Source organism: Manacus candei, unplaced genomic scaffold (assembly GCF_025592945.1).
Source record: "Manacus candei isolate 608988 ecotype Guabito, Panama unplaced genomic scaffold, ASM2559294v1 h1tg000072l, whole genome shotgun sequence".
Taxonomy (NCBI): domain Eukaryota; kingdom Metazoa; phylum Chordata; class Aves; order Passeriformes; family Pipridae; genus Manacus; species Manacus candei.
Genome location: NW_026138120.1, coordinates 6,127,844 through 6,147,147, shown reverse-complemented (window position 1 = coordinate 6,147,147; position 19,304 = coordinate 6,127,844). Strand labels below are relative to the sequence as shown.

The following is a 19,304-nucleotide window of genomic DNA, read 5'->3' as shown; positions in this document are numbered from 1 at the left end:
CATTGCTCATGATCATCTCAGGAGTGGGAATAACTTCCTCATGTCTCCCACTGGTGTTCTCGTAAAAGTAAAGGCATGACCCTCAGCTGGTGGAAATGATTACAGCTCTGTTCATTTGTTCCTCTTGTCTCACACTGGCACGGGGTTTAAAAGCTGCAGAGGAGAATTGGCCCTCCAGTGCTCTTCAGTGAGGAAAGAAGCAGCAGAGGTTGTGGGAGCCTTTCAAATGGTCTTTCTTTGGCAAGGTACTCATGTTACTCCCCAAGATGGTATCCAGCAATAATGCAGATGACGCTGCTGTGACTAGGAGCTGGACTAAGTGACATAAAACTGTGGGTTGTGTCCAGCCATCAGGCACAGCCTGAAGCAGTACCACCTGGAAATCAGAGTAGTAAATAACTTAATCCAGACCTTGAATACCTCCCTGCCATGTACTGAGTGCAATGACTGTTCAGGGAAAAATATATCTTTTCCTTTCAAGGTTGTCATTGTTCCCCTGTTGGTCCGTTGAAAGTTGCCATTGGTGACATGTTGAAGTGTGTGGCAGGGGCAGAAGACTTGTCTGAAGAGAAAAGCTTTTATTTTGATGTCTCTGGTTTGGGCATGGGAAGACACATTTTGAGAGCTTTCTAGTTCAAGATTTCTTGATTTATGCAAACATGTACTAAAAAAGCATGTTATTTACCAGAGACACTGTCATTCCTCCCACAGCTGAATCCTGTACCTGGAGATCTTGTGCAGTGCCTTTCTCTCGGGGGGGAGTGTATCTACAGCTTAAAGTGATATGCTTTTCTTTAACTGAGTCATTGCTAAGTGATTGGCTTAGCTTTTTGGGTGAATAGCTTATGTAAGCAACTTGAGTAGGGCAGCCTGCTTGTTTGCTTTGGAATAACGGGGACTTAAGCACAGTTTTGACCTTTGTATTTGAAAGGAGTCTTTTCCATCTTAGTATGAATATACAGATTTATCAGGCTTTTTGGTTTTCGTTTTCTGTTTTTTCTAAAATACAAGTTTTGATCATTAGCTGATGATACTTGGGAACATTTAATTCTTCAGTCTCTTCTGACTCCTGTTAGGGATGACCAGTTACATTACAGTAATTCACACAGGCCTCTTTTTCTCTTTTGGAATCCCTCTAAGTTATTATACAAATGTAGAAATTACAAGGTAATAGACAAGATATGACAACTTCTACAACAAATACGCTATATCATTGTCCCCCTGAAATGGGGAATTATGCTCTACAGTGCAGCTGTGTTGCTTCCTTGGACAGGTGGATGGGCAGATTGGAACAGAAGTGCCCAGGTGCTGCATCTTCGTCTCTTTGTAAATGTTGATTACAAGTGTGGGGAAAGCCTAAAGTACCTGCATAGTTCTCCTTTACATGTGCAGCTTTGAATATTAGGTTTTTAGTTTGTAGCTACCAAGACACATCTCCTGTGCATGAAACATGTATGAGTTTTCACAGTATTACTTAATCTGAAATACTCCTTTTCAGATAGCAGTTTGGCAGGGAATTTCCCAGACACATGGTTGTAGCTCAGATGATTCATTGCTTTTTGCTTCTCCATTTATAGGGTTGCAAAATTCAATAAAACAGCAGTTTAGCTTTTAATCTGAGCACAGTAGTTTCTGGAACAGGAGAACAATCAAGAGAGTCTTTAAGTCTGCCTTTGCTTTCTGAAATTAATTGCTTGATTTTTATTATGCCCTTGCAGGAATTTGTAACTGTCTTGGTGAGAGACCCCAGGACACAGAAAGAAGACTCATGGCATTCTTACATAGACTATGAGATATTTATACACGTAAGTATAAAAATATCACCACAGATTCTTTGTGCTCTTGTTGCTGTTTCTGTCCAAGCCAGGGTTGTCTTTGGGATATTAGTGGAATTTTCTGTATACTGCTTCTGGAAGGCTGGAGGCTATTATTGTCCTTTCAGCAACTGAGATGCAGTGAAACAGGTAAGGTGAGTTGACCAATAGCCATGTAGTAGGTCTGGGAGGGTTGGAAGTTGGACCTGTTTTGTTCACATGTGCATTCCACTATGTCTTGCAACAGAGATGATTCTTAGCTTTACTTATCAGCCAGAAGACTGTCACAGTCAGTGACATCTTACTGTTATAGAACAATGTTGAGTCCAGGTATTGGTGGGAAAAATCTTTCTTTTAGAGTAATTATTTGGTTATTTGTACTTCAAATTCTCCTCAGTTCTTTTTGCCAAGTTATTTGGTTGCTGCAAGGTGGTTGTTTTCAGCATACCTTGGCATTCATATTGTGCTAGTTTACTTGTGCTTGGATGTGTCAAATAACTGCATTTGGGTTTATGATTGTAGTCCACCATATGTAATGGAAGTGCACCTAGAATTATGGTTCTTGTGTGCCTTAAATCTGTCCTATACCTAATTTTGTTTTCTTGATTGTTCTTTGGTGGATGACGTATGGAAGGTATTATCCTGATTTACCAAATCTAGATCCAGGGATGTTAACTGCAGTGTGAAATAATTTTTTTGTGAATTATATCTACTAAAGGTAAAGAATTGGAGAGCACCAAGTTACATGGTTAATGCTTGGCACAAGACCAAAAGCATTTCCTTCCTGTGTGTGGAAGAGTTAAGCATTCAGTGTAATGAAATCAAGCAGTCAAATGATGACTTATTAAATGTCTGTGTGACAAGTACTTCTCTCCTGTGTAGCAATCAGAACTGTGAAACTTTTACATTTTGCAATTTTCTTCAAGTGCTGGTTCCAAATCAATTATATTTTTGATTTCTGGTAAATAGAAATTCTGTGGACTTGGCAGGGTGAGTGCTATATTAGTTTCACTGGCACTGGTGCCTCTGAATAGAAGTGTGTTACTGGTTTTCTCTGCAATTGCTAAGTTGGAGAGATTGCATTTAGACCCAGTGTGTCATGATTCAACCCCAGCTGGTAACTAAGCACAACGCAGCTGCTTGCTCACTGCCCACCCTGCCCCACCAGCAGGATGGAGGGAAGAGAATTGGAAGGGTAAAAGAGAGAAAACTCATGGGTTGAGATAAAAGCAGTTTAATAATTTTCAATAATAATAATCATCATCATCATTATTAAAAAGGAAAACAACAAAGAAAGAGAAATAAAACCAAAGAAAGACAAGTGATGCAAATGGAAACATTTGCTCACCACCAACCAACCAATGCCCAGCCAGTCCCTGAGCAGCGGCCCCAAGCCAACCTCCACCCTAGTTTATTGCTAAGCATGACACCATATGATATGGAATATGCCTTTGGTCAGTTGGGGTCAGCTGTCCCAGCTGTGTCCCCTCCAACCTCTTGTGCAACCCCAGCCTGCTCACGGATGAGGAGCAGAAAAGACCTCGGCTGTGTGCAAGCACAGCTCAGCAATAACAAAAACATCCCTGTGTTATCAGTGCTGTTTTCAGCATGGATCCAAAACACACCCCATACCAGCTACTGTGAAGAAAATTAACTCTCCAGCACTGGGCATCTGTGAAGCTGTTAAGCACCAACTCAGCTTCCTGCCATCACAATGCCAGGGCTTTTGGAGACCAACTCCCTAGGTCAGTCCTACCATCCAGACTTCTCAGTGGATTTAAGTTATTCTGTCTGCCACGCTCTTAAGCCAGCTGAGTTCCTCTTCTACCCAGCTCCTAGAGCATTTGGCTTCTTAAGCTGTGAGATATCCTGGATACTCCTCTATTCCAGAAAGCTGTCATCTTTGTGCCCTCTAGAGTCTGCATCTTCTGGAGCTATGGCTCCTGACAGGCGAGGAGGGTAGGTTGGGCTGCTGGTAGTTTTCTGATGGAGTCTTATGTGGTAGGTGGGATTTCAGCTAAATGTATACTCCATGGGAAAATTTGGCAAAAGTATTTAATTTCCACAAATTGTTTCTCTTTTGATGAATTGTCATTTTTCCAGTGAACTAAGAGTGTTCTTTGGGAAAATTTCCAAATGCTGCTACTTGCAGAGAGGAGTCACATTGGTTTCTTTGGTTTGATATAAGTGAGATTGTACACTGGAAGACCTCTATGTAGCTGTTTGCAGGATTATAACTAGAATAGCTAAAGATGATCTTTTTCCCCTGCAAAGATTGACATTATCTGTTGAGACTTTTTTTCTGAGGTCTTTTTTTCCTGTTAGTGTAAGTTGTACAGTAATCCAAATCTCTTCCTTTTAAAAAGGAAGCAAATGAAAAATACTTCCCTGGGAAGCAGTAGAAACTGTCACCAGTCCTGCCTGAGATAAAGCAAAGTCCTTAACATAAACTGAATTAATGTCAAGCTTTCCATTTGTGTCTTGGGCATTATTATAGAATCTCAGATGTGTTTTTAATACCATTCCTGCACTGATTCACAAAATAAAATGTTTTTTTATTTCCCAACAGACAAACAGTATGTGCTTTACAAGGAAAACATCCTGTGTTAGACGTCGCTTTAGAGAATTTGTTTGGCTTCGTCAGAGGCTTCAGAGCAATGCGGTGCTTATGTGAGCAACTTTATACATGGCTATTGCATAATCTGTCAGGCAAGGAAGGGAAGGATTGTTTCGTCTTAATTCTGAGAACCACAGAAATCAGATCTGAAAAATGTCCTGTGTTTCTTACTTGGACAAGTTCATTCTGTACAAGGCATTTTATGTGCTTTAAACCCAGAAGAATGTGGTTTGTACCGATAGCCTTTGTTTGGTGAGGTCCCCTCTAATTTGTAAGAGATTTGATCTGTGTTTTCTTTTGCTATGCACAGGTAACAGAAATAGCAATCTAGCATAGGTGTCTGCACCTCCTCTCTGCACTTCTTGAGTCTGCTTAGGTTTTGCAAGCACCATAAGAGACCCAGCCAGACATGCATGCAGGCTTAACAACTGGACCAGAAAAATCAGATTAATTTATTTTCCCCTTTGAGGTGTGTGAGAAACCCTCCAGTTTCTCAGCCTCGTGTTCCCAAATTGATTTCAAGAGCTTCTGGAACATGACCCATGATTTTCACCAGCTTGGGGTGGGCATTTGCTTATTGCATTTTTCTCTACTGTTTCACATTTGGTTTTAACTGCATATTTTCTTCCTGTTAATAAAGACAGCTACCTGAACTGCCATCTAAGACTCCCTTTTTCAATATGAACAATCCTCATCACGTGGACCATCGCCGTCAGGGTCTGCAAGAATTCCTGGAAAAGTAAGTACAGCCTATCCTAGAAATGTTGGAATTTTTATGAGGTCATCAATTTCTGGTTCAAAATAGCTCATCTCTGGTACTTGAGAGCCACCGTGTGGTCATCTGTATTGCTACACATTTGGTTATATTTTTTATTTGCACTGTCATATTTCATCCATGTGACTTCAGCTCTATTGGTTATAAGGAAGCATCAACTGGGGCTTTTCCATTCCTTTTCATTGCATTGGTTAGAAATGCAGTGTTTTGGATTTAATTCACTTTGCAATTGTGTACTGAGATTGGGAGATCTTTCACTGTGATGTCTGTTTCTAGCTTTCAATAATGACCTAGATATTCTCATACAAAGATGCAGACTAGTCTCCCTCTTTATGTTCATGGAAAATCAGTGTCTTTGGTGGGCTAAACCCCTGGGAACCTGGGAAAATTCTCAAGTGAGATCTCCTAACACAGAACTTTTCCATAATGCAAATTACTTTGTTTACCAGTCCCACTAATATAAGCAACCTCTAGCAGCTGTGAGGTATAGCTATATTTTCTATATTTTCAGTATAGCTGCAATCTGTCTAAAATCATTCATCAGGCTTAGCTGGAGCCTGACCTGTGTTACAAGGCAGTACTGTGAGTTTCAGTACTGCATCCTTCAGTCCCACTGCTGTAACCACTTCACCTTCTGCAGTGGCAGAGACCCTGTTGGTGTAATTTTTTGCTTTTTCTCTGCCATTCTTGTAGTGCCCTGGCACTGCTGGAATGAGAGCAGGCTGCTCACAGCTGCTGGGGCAGGAACCGTGCATACATCTGCAGGCTGTCTCGCTGCTGCTCGGGGTAAGGGCATGGTGGAACACTGCAAGTAGAGACTATTCATCTTCTTTCCAGTCAGTGTGTTATAAGCCTCCCTAACAGATTACAAATCATTGGTCCTGAGCTACATTTGTTAGGCTTAACAGCTGAAGGCAGGGAGAGCTAACTGCTGCAGGAATTGTATTCTGTATACAGTTATATAGGATCTGTGGCCAAAAGGTCAGCCAATAAATACTGGTTGAAGGCATGTGAGACAGGGAAGGGAAAGCAGAAAATGATCAGAGGTTTTTTTCTGCATCTCAGGAAAGAAAAATAGTGAAATGGAATGACTGTGCTCATAGAAGCATAATAATGATGATACAAAGGGTGTGGTAGCTCAAGTTCCAGGGTCTGAGCAGGTCTAGCTTAGCTGTTTTGCCCCATGGAGTAGTGCGTTTCAAAAAACACTCTCATTTTAAAATAGTGAAGAGGCCAATCTGGTAACAAGGTACAGTATATCAGCATCAGAAATGTTCAAAACCACTGTCAGTGCTTTAAAAGGCAAAACAGAGAGGTAGAGTCTCTTAAAACACATCATCATGCTCCAATTTTGTGGATGTCTGCAGTTTAAGTGGGTACTGGCAGCAGAAAACGACAACATATGGAGCATTTCACTTTGCTGCTGTTAGTCCAGGACTGGGAAAAGAGGCAAACTCAGTTGTCAAGTAAGGATTTAAATATTTGAATGTGACTACTAGAAAGGTATCAGCTTTCTCTCAGCCCTGGGGAATAACTGGAAGGAATTTTCAGAGGCTGTGTTGTGGTGAATTGGCCTGGCACCTTACATGCTGTACCGTTGCCCTCTGCTGGCTGGCACCTGCGTGCTGCTGCTCTTCACAGGAGGCATCTTTCCAGTGGCTCAGCCGTGCTGCCATGATGCTTCCCCCCACCCCCATTTTATGACTGAATCAAAGGATGATTCTTTCTCTGAAATTGAATTTGTGGGACTCCTTAAGAAGTGTGTGTATATATATAATGTACATTTATATAATATATAGGTATAATATACACATATATTTTGTAGATGTGTAGGTTCTATATTTATAATATGCATATATGTATAATATACATATATTATGCATATATATATCTATATATCTATATGCACTTGACTTTACTGAAGCTGTGGGTCTGGATGCTGCACGTTCTGTGGTGTGGCCATGCCAGGTGAAGCAGAACCTCTCTGATGTGTTGGAAAGGCGGTGTAACCCAAAACTGCAAAGCTGAAAGCTCCATTCACCCCAGCAGTCACTGTGCACAAGCTCACAGTCCCACCAGTGTTTCTTTGTGGCAGCAGGAAGAAATGGGATTCGAACCTATGTGGACCTGTCAAGGGAGATGTTTGCAGGTAACAGTTTTAAATGCCCGCATGCGATGCAGGAATCCCAGCTCGTGTCTGCACTAGGTGCCTTCTGATGTTATCAGGATCCAAGCCATCTCTGAAAAGGGGGATTAGATCTTTCAAAGTCTTGGTTTGTGCCCCGTGCCTGTTGCTGCATGAGCAGGTTACTGTAGTATCTACATGCAGGAGCCATGTGCCTGAGGAGCAAGGATCGAGCAGCTGGAGCCTCTCTAGTACTCAGTTTCTGGCCCTGGGAACACCTCCATATTGCCTGTATGTGGATGGATACAGAATTCTCTTGTCCTCCTTGGCTTCTCACTCCAGGACAAGTTAGCAAAGGGCAAGGTGCATACTTAGAGCCTTTGTGAAGCCTCTCTGTGCTGAGCACAGTAGCATAAGAATTGGGCCAACAACTGGAAACTTAAGCAAAGCACTAGATTTTGGTGAAATCTGGAAACAGGTGTCCCATTTAGATTTGGTTTTGCTGCGCAAATGCAGGGTAAGACCTACTTGTCTTACAGGTTATTATCTCTGAGTGATGAAGAGCTGTAAGGCTCACTTCTTGTCTGGCATAATTTAATATTTCAAGAGGCCATTTGCATTAACGGAAGTCAGCTAGCCCCTTTTCAATTATGAATTACTCAGTAAGAATAAGGAAAATTATGTGTTTTTCCTGGTAAGTATCCTCATACTTCAAGGATGCCTGTAAATTCACAGGAAAAGCTTATTCTTAAATTAGAGGTCAATATTAAAACACTATCTTGTGATACTAGGTTCTGTAAGATCCTCTTTGCTTTCATCCCTTTGTAGCTGTACGGGTTTAACTTTGGGATTTAGATTACTCCCCCAGAAGATCATTTGGATTTGCTTATGAGAAAACTAATTAACAAAGATATTTTGAATGAAGTTGGGTTCAATCACTGACTTTATTTTTTTTTTAATTGAATATAGTTGGATCTCAAAAAATTAAGTGATTTAGGAAAAAGGAGTACTCTTCAATTAGTTTTCAGACATGCAATTTATGATGGGGTGGAAGACATAGCAGGAGTTTTGAGAAAGGAAGTGCTTGGATCCACAGGAGATAAAGGACATCCACAGTGTTGGTGGTCCAGAGGGCCATGTATTGGGCTTGCCTGGTGCTGGATTGAGCAAGCCACTCAAAATTTGGCTGCCTAAGGCAGAGCTATTCCCTGAAGGTGGCTGGTGTTTTGCCCTTTTCTTCCCACCTCCCTGCCTTCCCCACTGCAATCCCACAAGCAGAAGCTGGTACAGGATCAGAGGTTTCTTTTGGAGTTGTCTCCACTGGGTGCTCTCTCAGGGATGTGGGAAGTGGGAGGCTGGCTCCAAAAGGGATGGATGCCAGCTTGCTCCTACCAGGGGCTCAGGCAGGAGTGTCAGCAGCTGTGGGGCAGGTGGATCTCCTTTGGCAAGTGGTGGTTGCCTCTTTCCAGTGGAGCCTTGCTAGTATTTCCTATCTGGTGAGTGAATAATGTCTAGCAGGCATGTGTCACTTAATCTTTTCCTAAACACACACATTATCAGATACCCAACAGTTGCTTCGCAGTTGCTCGATATCAGTAACATTTCCTCCCTTATAAAAAATGAAGGAGGAAGCAGAGTCGGCTTTTTTCTAAGTGGGAACTGGGGCTTTGTTTGGTGTGGGCTGGGGCTGAGGGGCTGGATGCTCAACAGAGGGCACCACAGCACAGGCCGTCATCCCTCGCCTCTCAGCTCCTTGGTTTTTAACCCTGCTCTCGTGATATGATGTAAATGGGCAGAGTAAATTTGTCGAAAACAAAACCAGAGTGTTAACCTTCCACACACATGCAAGCATGCATCTGTCATTGTATTAGGTTACAGGAGATACAGGAAATCTTTAGTTAGGATTAAGTTGTACTGTTCAGCCATATGTTGTTCTCCTCCAGCAGAACAGTGTATAATATACCTAATAAAATCATGTTGAAGAAAACCAGATTTTGGACCTTATCCAAATAAGACAAAACACATGTTTTGTCTTTTGTAAATATTTTTGCCATAACACAGGGAAAGAGAAATATTCCTTGTATAGTATCCAGCATTTCCTCAAAAATGACATTATTTCTTCTGGTTGTGAAGTGATGTTTTTCGGCCCTGCTTCCTTAAAGGTCTAGAGATCATGAGCATTTACTGAAAGCTTACAAACAAAGATTCACATGACTGTGAATAAAAAGTGATTTTATTATCTCTAATTCTAATGTAGAGCCTTATCCTGCAGCCCCCTTAATCACATAAGCAGTCATTATGCATGTGAGCAATCTGGCCAAGAGGAGTGAGATCTCTGACAAGTAATGACTACTGATGGGATCAAGACTTGCAGGATTTAGCCTTTCGTTCTTATTCCAGGCTTGCATAGAAGGTCTGTTGTTCTCCTAAATATGCTCAGTCAGTTCATAGGAATTATTACCGTGAGCCGTGACTCCTCCATTAGCGCAACGGCAGCGAGTGCTGATTTACATCACTGTAACCATAGCCTTGTGCTGACACCGGCTGCAATAAAAGTGTTGAAGAAGCACTGGGAGTGCTACTGGTCATGTTGAGACTGCGCACGCATTCAACCTCTGTGAAGACATCCCAGCATTAATATTATGATGCTCCTCCCTTCCTCTTGCCTTTTTAATTTGTTAGGTAGTGGTTTGTAATTTTGATTTTTAAAGTCCTTGGAGCCAAATCTATTTTTCAGATGTACAGCCCTTCATACAGTGAGTCCCCAGGACAGTGAAAGCCCCAGAGTGCAACTACTATACCAGCACTTAATGCTACTAGTACCATCTGGTGACAAATATATGGTTATTTCCTTGAAGAAGGAATATTTTGAACAGGAAAGCATAACATTTATGGGCAGCACAGAATTTATTTTTCATTTTCATTGCTTGGAGAATGCAATTAAAAAGCAGTCTAACCTGTTGGTTCAGATGGGGTGGGAAAAGCAGGAGTTATTTTTTAATTAAGAGAAAAAAGAAATGCTTCAAGAGTACAACCAGGTGAAAGATGTTCATGTATTTGCTTTCAGGATGGTTTTAAAAGATTTGCAAAATGCATTGAGTGTTTGGTCACATTGTGAACACACACACACACATACACATATATATATATGTATGTACCCCCCCCACACACATATATATATGAGTGTGTGTGTGATTAGCTTTATAAAGATCTTTCCATTTCTTCGCCTTGGTTTCTCTACACTCCCTTCGCCTCCAGATGGCACTATGAAGCAGAAAAGAAAATTACTGTGAAATAATGAGTCCAATGTAAAGTAAAATTGGAAATTGAATTATAGCTGCAGAAAAAGGAAAGTAGCCTTGAGGTCCTGATCAGTCTGTACTCTTATCACTTTTGTTTGCTGTTCCATATGTTAGGTTACTGCTGAGTTAATAACAGTGCTTTAGCAGTTCAAGGCTTAGCAGAATTGTACTGGACATGAAATAAAGCTAAAATGAATTTGTGTCCAATATCATTGACATTAGTGCTCATTACTTCTCTGGTGTAATGCCTCAAACCATCTTAAATCAATTTTAAAGATTAGCCGTTATTTTATAAAGAAAATAAAATACATTTCAAACAGCAACAGAGCTGTAAGTGTAGTGTAATCTCATGAACAGTTAGTTACTTGTGTTTCTGCTGGTTGGCAGGAAACTTTTGAAGGTACGGCAAGAGGAAAATCTGTGAAACTAAATGCCATCCACAGAATTTAATGACTTCGCTTTTTGCTTGGTTACTTGGTATTAGACACGCAAATGTTAGAATTGCAGAAATGTGCATCCCCTCATGGTGCCTGTGAGAAACAGTAACAGTAGTTACTCTACAGTCAACTCCAGCATGTTATTTTTCTTTTCTTTTTCTTTTTTCTTTTTTTTTTCTTTCTTTCTTTTTGAGGGGAAGGGAAGAGGAAGGAGGATATTTATTCCCCCGATTGCATAAACTGTAAAAGTGGATTTATTGTCTGGAATGATACTTTTACTTTTTGTTGCAATGTTTGTCTTTGTTTGGAATGTGTGTTTATCAAGAGTCAAGGCTGAAATCCTCTTTTAGTGGCTGCTGAATGATGGCTTTTCAAACTGTAATCATGAAGCTGTTGCTGTCAAGGTGTGTGGACCTCTAAATTCTGTGTTTTGAATCATTTTTACACAGCATTTGCTGGCTGTTAGGCTACAAAGTTTTTCTGTGTATTAATACACTACACACATTGATTTTTACACGTCTATTTACTATGTTTGTTTTTAAGTAAAATTGTGAGAATTTAGATGGGATTAAAAAGTCTTTCTCCAGGTATGAGTGTGTGCTTATTTTGAACTTCAGCAAAATCTGGTCTTTCTGAGACTGAATTTCAGTAGTACCTGGGTAGATCGTTAGGGTCATTGCAGACATTTCCTCACTGGAAGGTGTAAGAGTTTGAGTTATTTGTTTGAGACTGTGTGTGTGTGTGTGTTTACCTAGGCCAGTGAAATGTGCCTGTGTGCAAGTATCTCATGTTTTCAAGTAGATACCTCTTATTGCTTATTTTTAATTTGACAGATTTTATAGGCTTGAATGAAGCCAAAAAATCCTTTTGTGTGTTTATTAAACATTATTGTAATGTTGGCCACTTTAGAGAACAGTTTTCAGAACGTATTTGTGTTTTAAAACATTACAGTCCAAACACACCATTAATCTTATTCAAGCAAAGGAACTAATCAGTTATACTTTTTATTTTAGTCAAAGTACCTTTAAAATGCAATATTTCTTTCTGCTCTTACTAGTTCTTACATTAATATAATCTCTTGTTTCCTGTTGCATAGTAATATTTTTTTGGTGAAAATGGGTAGAAATAGGTAAATATTGACTGACTCTTAATAGTTTTGAGTTGTTTAAAGATATTTTAATAATTTTCTTTGGCATGGTCATAGGCTCTGATGTCTTTATTACATGAGTAAAATTACATGCACATATAAAAGAAGTCTCTTGTTAATCATTCTAGGATTTACATATTGAAGAATTCCTTCTGTAAAGAAATGTTGAAGAAGAGTTGCATATCTTTTCTTTTTTTTCAAAATAGTGATGATGATCCTCAATTCTGAGGCTTTGAAAAAGTAACTCTGCAACTTTCTGTGTTACTGGAATGGATTGTATTTTGTTTACTCTCATGTGTGTTAAGTAAATACACTGTGCTAAATTTATTTGGAGACTTAAAATATATATGAACCAAATATTAAAATGGACTTTTTAAAATAATAACTGGAATGAAATAAAATTTAAGAGTCCCTGAAAACTGTTTGCAAGTAAACTGAAATCGATATTCAGTATTAACATTTTCATTCTAGCTTAAATATATGCATATTTGTAACAGAGTAAATAATTTTGTCTAATGTTGGCTCTATTGTTTACAGGTATGCCAAAGTCTTGATGTTGCACGTGTATGAAATCTGTTCTGTCTACACACTGTCTCTCTACATACTTCTTTATTCCACCAAACAAATTGATGACTTGTAATTTTTATAAAAGTTTAGCTATTAAAAGAAAAAAAAAAACAAACAAAAAAGACCAAGTTTTTGTAAGAGTATATGCCTCCAACTGCCTAAAATTCATTAATTGATCCATGTGGTAATAACAGATGGTTAAATGGAAGAAATGTCCTTGAAGTTATTCTAATAGCAGATGTGCCTAACTATTAGCTTCGTGTTTTTACTCACCTAAAATTCCAAATAATGCAATAAGAAAGTAACACGCACCTAATCATTTTAATATGTTCGTTACCTTCTGTTACTGATTTAGGATTCATCTGAAAACTTAAAAGCAGGACATAATTTAGAATTCGTTCTGAGAAAACAGTTTAGAATATATGTGTCTGTGCGCAGCTTATATATAAACATTTGCCTTTTTTTCTTTTTCCAGGATCCTACAAGACGCATTATTGCTTTCAGACAGTAGACTTCACCTCTTCTTACAGACTCAGCTTAGCCCAGAAGATATGGAGGCTTGTGTGTCTGGACAGACCAAATATTCTGTTGCTGATGCGATTCACGAGTTCGCCTCTTTGAACAGACGTTTTCCTATAGAAGATGAAGAGAGAAAAAAAGGAAAAAATGATGCAGACTCTGATTCAGAGAGGTGATTTCTGTATTTCCTTACTTTCTGAGGTTATATATCCATACGTACACACGCGCATGCTTCACTTTTTTTGTTGATGTAATACTAAGATAATGAAAAAATTAATTGACTGAGATTTTATTGAGCTGTGACAGCTCATCATAGAAGTCTTCACACACACCTCCACACTGAATTAATGAATGCAGTAGAAATTCAATTATCTGCATTCTGATTATGTGAATTTCATTTAGTCAGACTTGAATTATTCGCGTTTAAATTATCTTGCTAAAAAAATATCCAACTGCACTCCAAATGGCTAATTAAAAGTCCAAATTTCCTGTCTCTCTTTGTGACTGGAGATAATTAAAGTTCTCCTCTGTTACTCAGGCTTTGAGTGTGTTGTGAAAACCAATTTCCTCCTTTTATTTTTTTTTTTTCTCCCCCCCTCTCCCCTTTTCTGCAGTTCATCCTCCGGGCTCCGACCTAGTGATGACAGCATTTCATGTGGATGTAAAGCAAGCCCAGCTTCTGAAGAATCATGAAAAATCATTCCTCTGTTACTATCTTAAGGACAGTACAAAGCAGTTCCTGCTCTGTTTACTGGTTACGTGTGCCACATAAGCAGGGCTGTCTGGTAACGCGTACCTAAAAGACCCATCATCAATACAACCATATATCCTTACGAAATAGTCAGAACAGACCTCGATACTATCTTTTTGTTGATTTTTTTTTTTTCTAATGTGTCTTGATTCAGGTCTACATGTTACCTGTTTATGTTTTTGTGACTATTAAAATCTCAGTTATTGGGTAAGTCCTTTTCTGGCATACGTGGCAATTAAAATATTTCCCTCAGTGAGTGCATGTCTTGGATCAGAAAAATAAAGATAACTTAATTCCTCATCTTAAAAGTTGGTATATCGTATTGAACATATTCAAAGCATCTTTTTGTAATTTGCAGCAGAGAAGTTTCATCTTTAGAAGTCATTTAACACTGGTGATGAAATTACACACCCCACCAAGGTACTCACTTTTTAAAGTAGCTCAGCAACATCAGCAAAACAACATTCATACAAACTATATGCTGCTGACAATTTGAGATATAAATAAATACATGTTTCCATGGTCTTTCTGTAGTGTTTACAGAAAGCCTGGTTTTATCATGCGCGAGTACTGAAGGCAAAAATTTTCGAGTATGGTTGCTTAGAAGTTTAGAAATATAAATAAAAATTACATAATTTCTAGGCTTGATGGAGGTTCTCAGTTCCCAGGGAATTATGGATACTCATTCGCAGTGAAAATCCTGGCTAAGGCTCCTTGAAACCGATGGCTGAATTTTGCAATGACCTTGCTAAGGCCAGGATTTCATCCAACATGTTTTACTTTTGGCACTTATATTTGAAGATGCTGGGAGAGATGTTTTAGTTTAGCAGCTGAAATGGAGAGGTGATGATAATCACATAGCTATAACACGCTGTACGGATGTTGTCCTCTCCACTCTTTGGGAGTAACAGGAGCTGCTTATTTCATTGTGGCTGTAGTTAACACGTTGGAATATTGACTTTTTCACAAACAAAAGGCAGGCTTAAACACAACTTCGTAACCACCAACACTTATTTTGATTAAATGTCAGTTTTGCTCTTTATTGTTCACAGCAGCTGCGTAGTGTCTTGTCCCAGATTCTGTCAAAGGAGTATGTTTCACTGTGGTGTTGTATTTATATTTGACATTTAACTGCTATTAAAAAGAGCTAGGGGGTCTGATCACCCTAGCAAAGCTTCCATTAACTTCAGTGCTGTAGTTACCGGCCTAGAAATGAATATAAATACATGCTTGCTTTTTTTTTTTTTTTTTTTTTTTTGTTAAGAATTATGTGGTTACTTTCAAAGAAGGAACATTTTAAACCTGTGAATTACAGAAACAATGGATTATTAAATGGCCAGCTAATAAGGGCTAGCATAGACATGTGTGGGCATGCTTTTTTAAAGCATCCATATGGGAATCTGTGTAATTTTAGAACCATGTTTTAATAGCCTTGAGAATAACATCTCTTAGGTAACTGCTTTAAGCCACTGTATTTTGTTGATGGCAGCACTTTTTAAAGACAAATATCCATGTTTCTTTTCCTTTGGTCTTACTGATTTGCACAAATGTATCTATTCACTTTCTCAGCTTGTGTGTGAGTTAGCAGCAATGTTATTTTAATCTAAAAGTGATAACATTTAATTAAAGCAACAAGTTATCAAAAAAAGTAGCTAAAAAATAGCTGTTATAACCAGGCACAGATTTTGATTTCTTGACTTCTCTTCTTTTTTTTTTCTTAAATAAGTTGGCACATTACAAGAAAAATTGTTTAGCAAATTTATTTAAAAAATGGGAAGGATATAAAAACAAAAACTGGAATAATGTCTGAGAAGGATACTAATGTTTTTATTTAACACAGTGTGGTTTTTTCTTTTGTTTTAAAAGACTGAGCTAAACTGTTGAAGCACTTTACAGTTCTGGCCTCCTAGGACATCTTCAAGATCTGCAAAAAATTACAGAAACACAAGGTTTGGAAAGCCTTTGTGGTGGTTTTTTGATTTTTTTAATTCTAGGAGCTTATCTGTAGGCCAGTGAGTGTTTTTCAAATGAAGATGTTTCTGAAATAAATATTTGTTTTCTAATAGCTCTATTGTTGTTCTGTTATTTTCTCGTCACTCTGTTAAAAAATTTTAAGACTACTGTAACAGAACTTTCTTCTCTGCTTTGACAGAGATTTGTTTAAATATTTATCTTTTGAATGTTGCTTGTGTAGCTAGTATTACTGGAATTTTTTGTATGAAAGGGTGAGGAAAAGTATTCCATGCTCTCTAGTATGTCCACTTTCTGTATCAGCTGTATGTAATGGCATATAAATGCTTTAAGACATTTTGTTTTATTTGGAACATTAAATATAACTATTACAAATTTAAATGTTAAAAAAAAGATTTTTAATGTCCTTTGTGACCTCAGTGATTTGGTGATTTCTCAACACTGGCATGCAGTTTGATCAGTTGATCACTGGTATTTTGATTCTCATTTTTTAGTTTTAAATAATGCTGACATTTCCTGTTAGTTTGTTTTGTTTTTAACAGGCTAATATCTAATTTATAAATTAGAAATAGTAATCAGATTACATTCTGTCTAATTGCAGTATTTCTGCCCTCAAAAGCTGTGCTTTATCTTTTGCTTAGAACTTTATATCCTCATTTTTATGATGATTTCCTAAAAGCTTTTAAGTAATTAAATAAAACAAGTTACTGCTTTCTAGCTCATGTTTAAACCTGACAGTGAACTTTCCTTTATTTCAATATCAATATCCTAATCACCTTATGACTTATCATGTGTGATTTACTCTTCAATTATTTTTGTAATATGTATATATATACACACATATGTAAATACACTATATATATATATACAGTGTGTATATATGTGTGTTTGGAGAGAGAGAGAGAGAGAGATACACACACTGTGTATATACACACACCCACACTGTTGTGCTTGGGTTTTCACTTCATTTTGATTTTTACAAAAAGAACAGCAAAAAAACACCAGAAAGATGAGAAAGATGGTGTATTGGGAATGAAATATGTTTAAGTAGCAATGCAGATCTATAGCATTGAGGAAAAATTATACTCAAAATGCCTCACTGCAAACTTCAGTGTCCAGGTCTTTTTTTGACATGTGATATACCGATATTTTTTTTTTTTTCTCCAGAGGAATATTTAAATTTTTATAATTATTATGAATTATTAAAACACAGTGTTTGTGACTCGCTCTGTTGTAAATTACATAGTGCAGATAAAGTCAAAAGAATAAACCTTCCATGTTCCTGTGTCGTCTCCCTGTAATTGCAGGACTAGGCACAGGACGAAGGACGGGACTTTACCCTTCTTCTCTAGCTTTTACAGTGTTGCAAAAATGTAAATAATGATTTCCAGTCTCAGACTGATTCTTTTCACGAAAGGCCTAAACGCTTTAGGAAAGACACCACTATTCTCTTCTTCGGCGTTAAAAATGCTGTATAACTGTTTAGCTCGCTTCTTTGCCTTCTGGAACAAAACCTCCTTAGAAATTAATTCAAGTGGCCTTGTAAAACAGAAATCGAACTCTCGCCTTTGAGCTCGAATCCCGCGGGTTTGACTTGGAGGCGCCCATAGCATCCGTACCGGCGGGGATGGGAGCGGCAGCGCCGGCTGCCCGCGGGGCTCTGCCGCCGGTGCGAGCGACGAGCGCGGGGCAGGACTTAAAAAAAGGAGGGAGGGGGGAAAAAAAAACAACCAACAGGGGAAAAAAAGGGAAAAGGCAGGCAGCATCCCAGACCGCGCTCCCCGCTGCGCCCCGGCCCGGCCCTTCCTCGCGCCCTGCCCTGCCCTGCCTTGCCCGGGGGACGCGGAGCGGGGCGAGAGCCTTACCTGGGGCCGCCGCGCTGTCCGCCCCGCTCCGCCCCGCGCCCGCCGGGCCGGGAGCGGGGCCTCCCAGCCTCCATCCGGTAACTCCTGGCAACCGCAGCCATGGCAACGGCGGGGGCGCGAGGGCCCCGCGGAAGGAGGGCGGCACAGCCCGCCCGCTCCCCCGCCGCCGCCCGCACGGCCACCAGGGGGCGCTGTGCGCCAGCGGGAGCGCGCCGGCGGGCCCGGGCCGGGCGGGGCCCCGCGCTGCGTGCGCGCTCCCTGCGCGCTCCGTGCCCGCGGCCCTCCGCGGGGGCGACCGAGCCTTTTTCCTTTATCTCTAGTTCTTTATGCTCCCCATCAGCCCCTCACCTCTGAGCCCCTCCCGCAGCCGCGCAGCTCCGCAATCGGGCGAAACAAGGGAGGTGCCCACCGCGCTGGGGATGGGGCGCAGCCGGGGTAGGGAGGGGCTGCACCTGCCCCCCACGGCTCTGCTGTGTTTTTAAAATATATTTTACGTGTTGTTTATTTATTTATATTTTTATACAAAAGCAATTAGGGCGCAGCGCAGAGCAAAGGCGAGACATTTGCCAGCCCCGGTGGCAGGCAGGCGGCTCTTAAATGGAGGCCTTTCTGCGGAACAGCAAGAGCCAAAAGGCCTTGTGTCACCCAGTTATGTAAGACACAATCTCTCCTGAAAATGCACAATGAATCGGGAAGGATTTATGTAATTAATTGACCAGTCTTAACCTGTTATCGTGATGTAAGGAATTTGGAACTCATTAATTTGGGCCCTGACAGATTTCATATTAGAGCTGGCAAATATGGATTGAGCCTCTTATTCTTGTAGCAGCTGGAATTTCCATGACAGTGAGGATTAGTGAAGAAGACCTATTGCTCAAGTCAAACTGCCTCTTTTGTAATCAGCAGCCCTGCTCTGCATTAAAGGGGTAATGGGAAAGAGGAAAAAAATAAATACCCAAAGAAAAAAAAAAAAAAGAGAGAGAGAAATGTATTCATGTATGGAGCAAAGCAGGGGAGGGAGAGGAGGGATATATCCTGGAGAGCACAGGCACCAGAGCTGGATTTTCCCAGCTCCGTGGCAATGAAAATTGCCACAAAGGCAGCCCTGGGATGATGTATAGGGAAAGTGCCTGAAGGTCTGTAGCATCAGCATGGGCCTTGCTGCCTCAGGCAGACCTTCAGATGGAGTCTCCTGGGAGCCACTAAGCACCTGAGGCTGCAGTACCAGAGGTTCTGGTAACAGGGTCTAGGCTGCCAAGAGCTGGAGGGATTTAGAGATAGAGATGTCATGATACTGGGGAAGGCAGGAGTGGGAGGTACCTCTCTTTCAGCCTGGACTGTGACTCCCTCCCCAGTGGGGAAAAGGATGCTCAGGGTGGGTAAGAACCAGGTCCAGGGACAAGGACAGGCCTCC

General features: G+C 40.1%; 1 protein-coding gene and 1 long non-coding RNA gene across 3 annotated transcripts in view; one reads left to right on the top strand and one right to left on the bottom strand.

The window, feature by feature from the left end:
- The window catches only part of SNX10 (sorting nexin 10), a 36,385-nt gene extending 20,266 nt beyond the window's left edge, over window positions 1–16,119 (top strand). The window contains exons 3-8 of one of the 2 annotated variants that reach the window (XM_051808452.1): window positions 1,719–1,805; window positions 4,384–4,484; window positions 5,072–5,170; window positions 7,302–7,355; window positions 13,260–13,475; window positions 13,918–16,119. In XM_051808452.1, coding sequence (XP_051664412.1) covers window positions 1,719–1,805; window positions 4,384–4,484; window positions 5,072–5,170; window positions 7,302–7,355; window positions 13,260–13,475; window positions 13,918–13,996 — 636 coding nt within the window. In that variant the 3' untranslated portion in view covers window positions 13,997–16,119. The remainder of the gene's footprint in view (window positions 1–1,718; window positions 1,806–4,383; window positions 4,485–5,071; window positions 5,171–7,301; window positions 7,356–13,259; window positions 13,476–13,917) is intronic. The other variant, XM_051808453.1, reaches the window with a different exon arrangement.
- On the bottom strand, window positions 10,202–18,087 carry LOC127480368 (uncharacterized). Its single transcript, XR_007907851.1, has 3 exons — window positions 17,891–18,087; window positions 13,303–13,417; window positions 10,202–10,595 (listed from the first exon to the last, which is right to left on the bottom strand). It is a non-coding gene; the product is annotated as an uncharacterized LOC127480368 (long non-coding RNA).
- Between the last annotated feature and the right edge of the window lie 1,217 nt (window positions 18,088–19,304).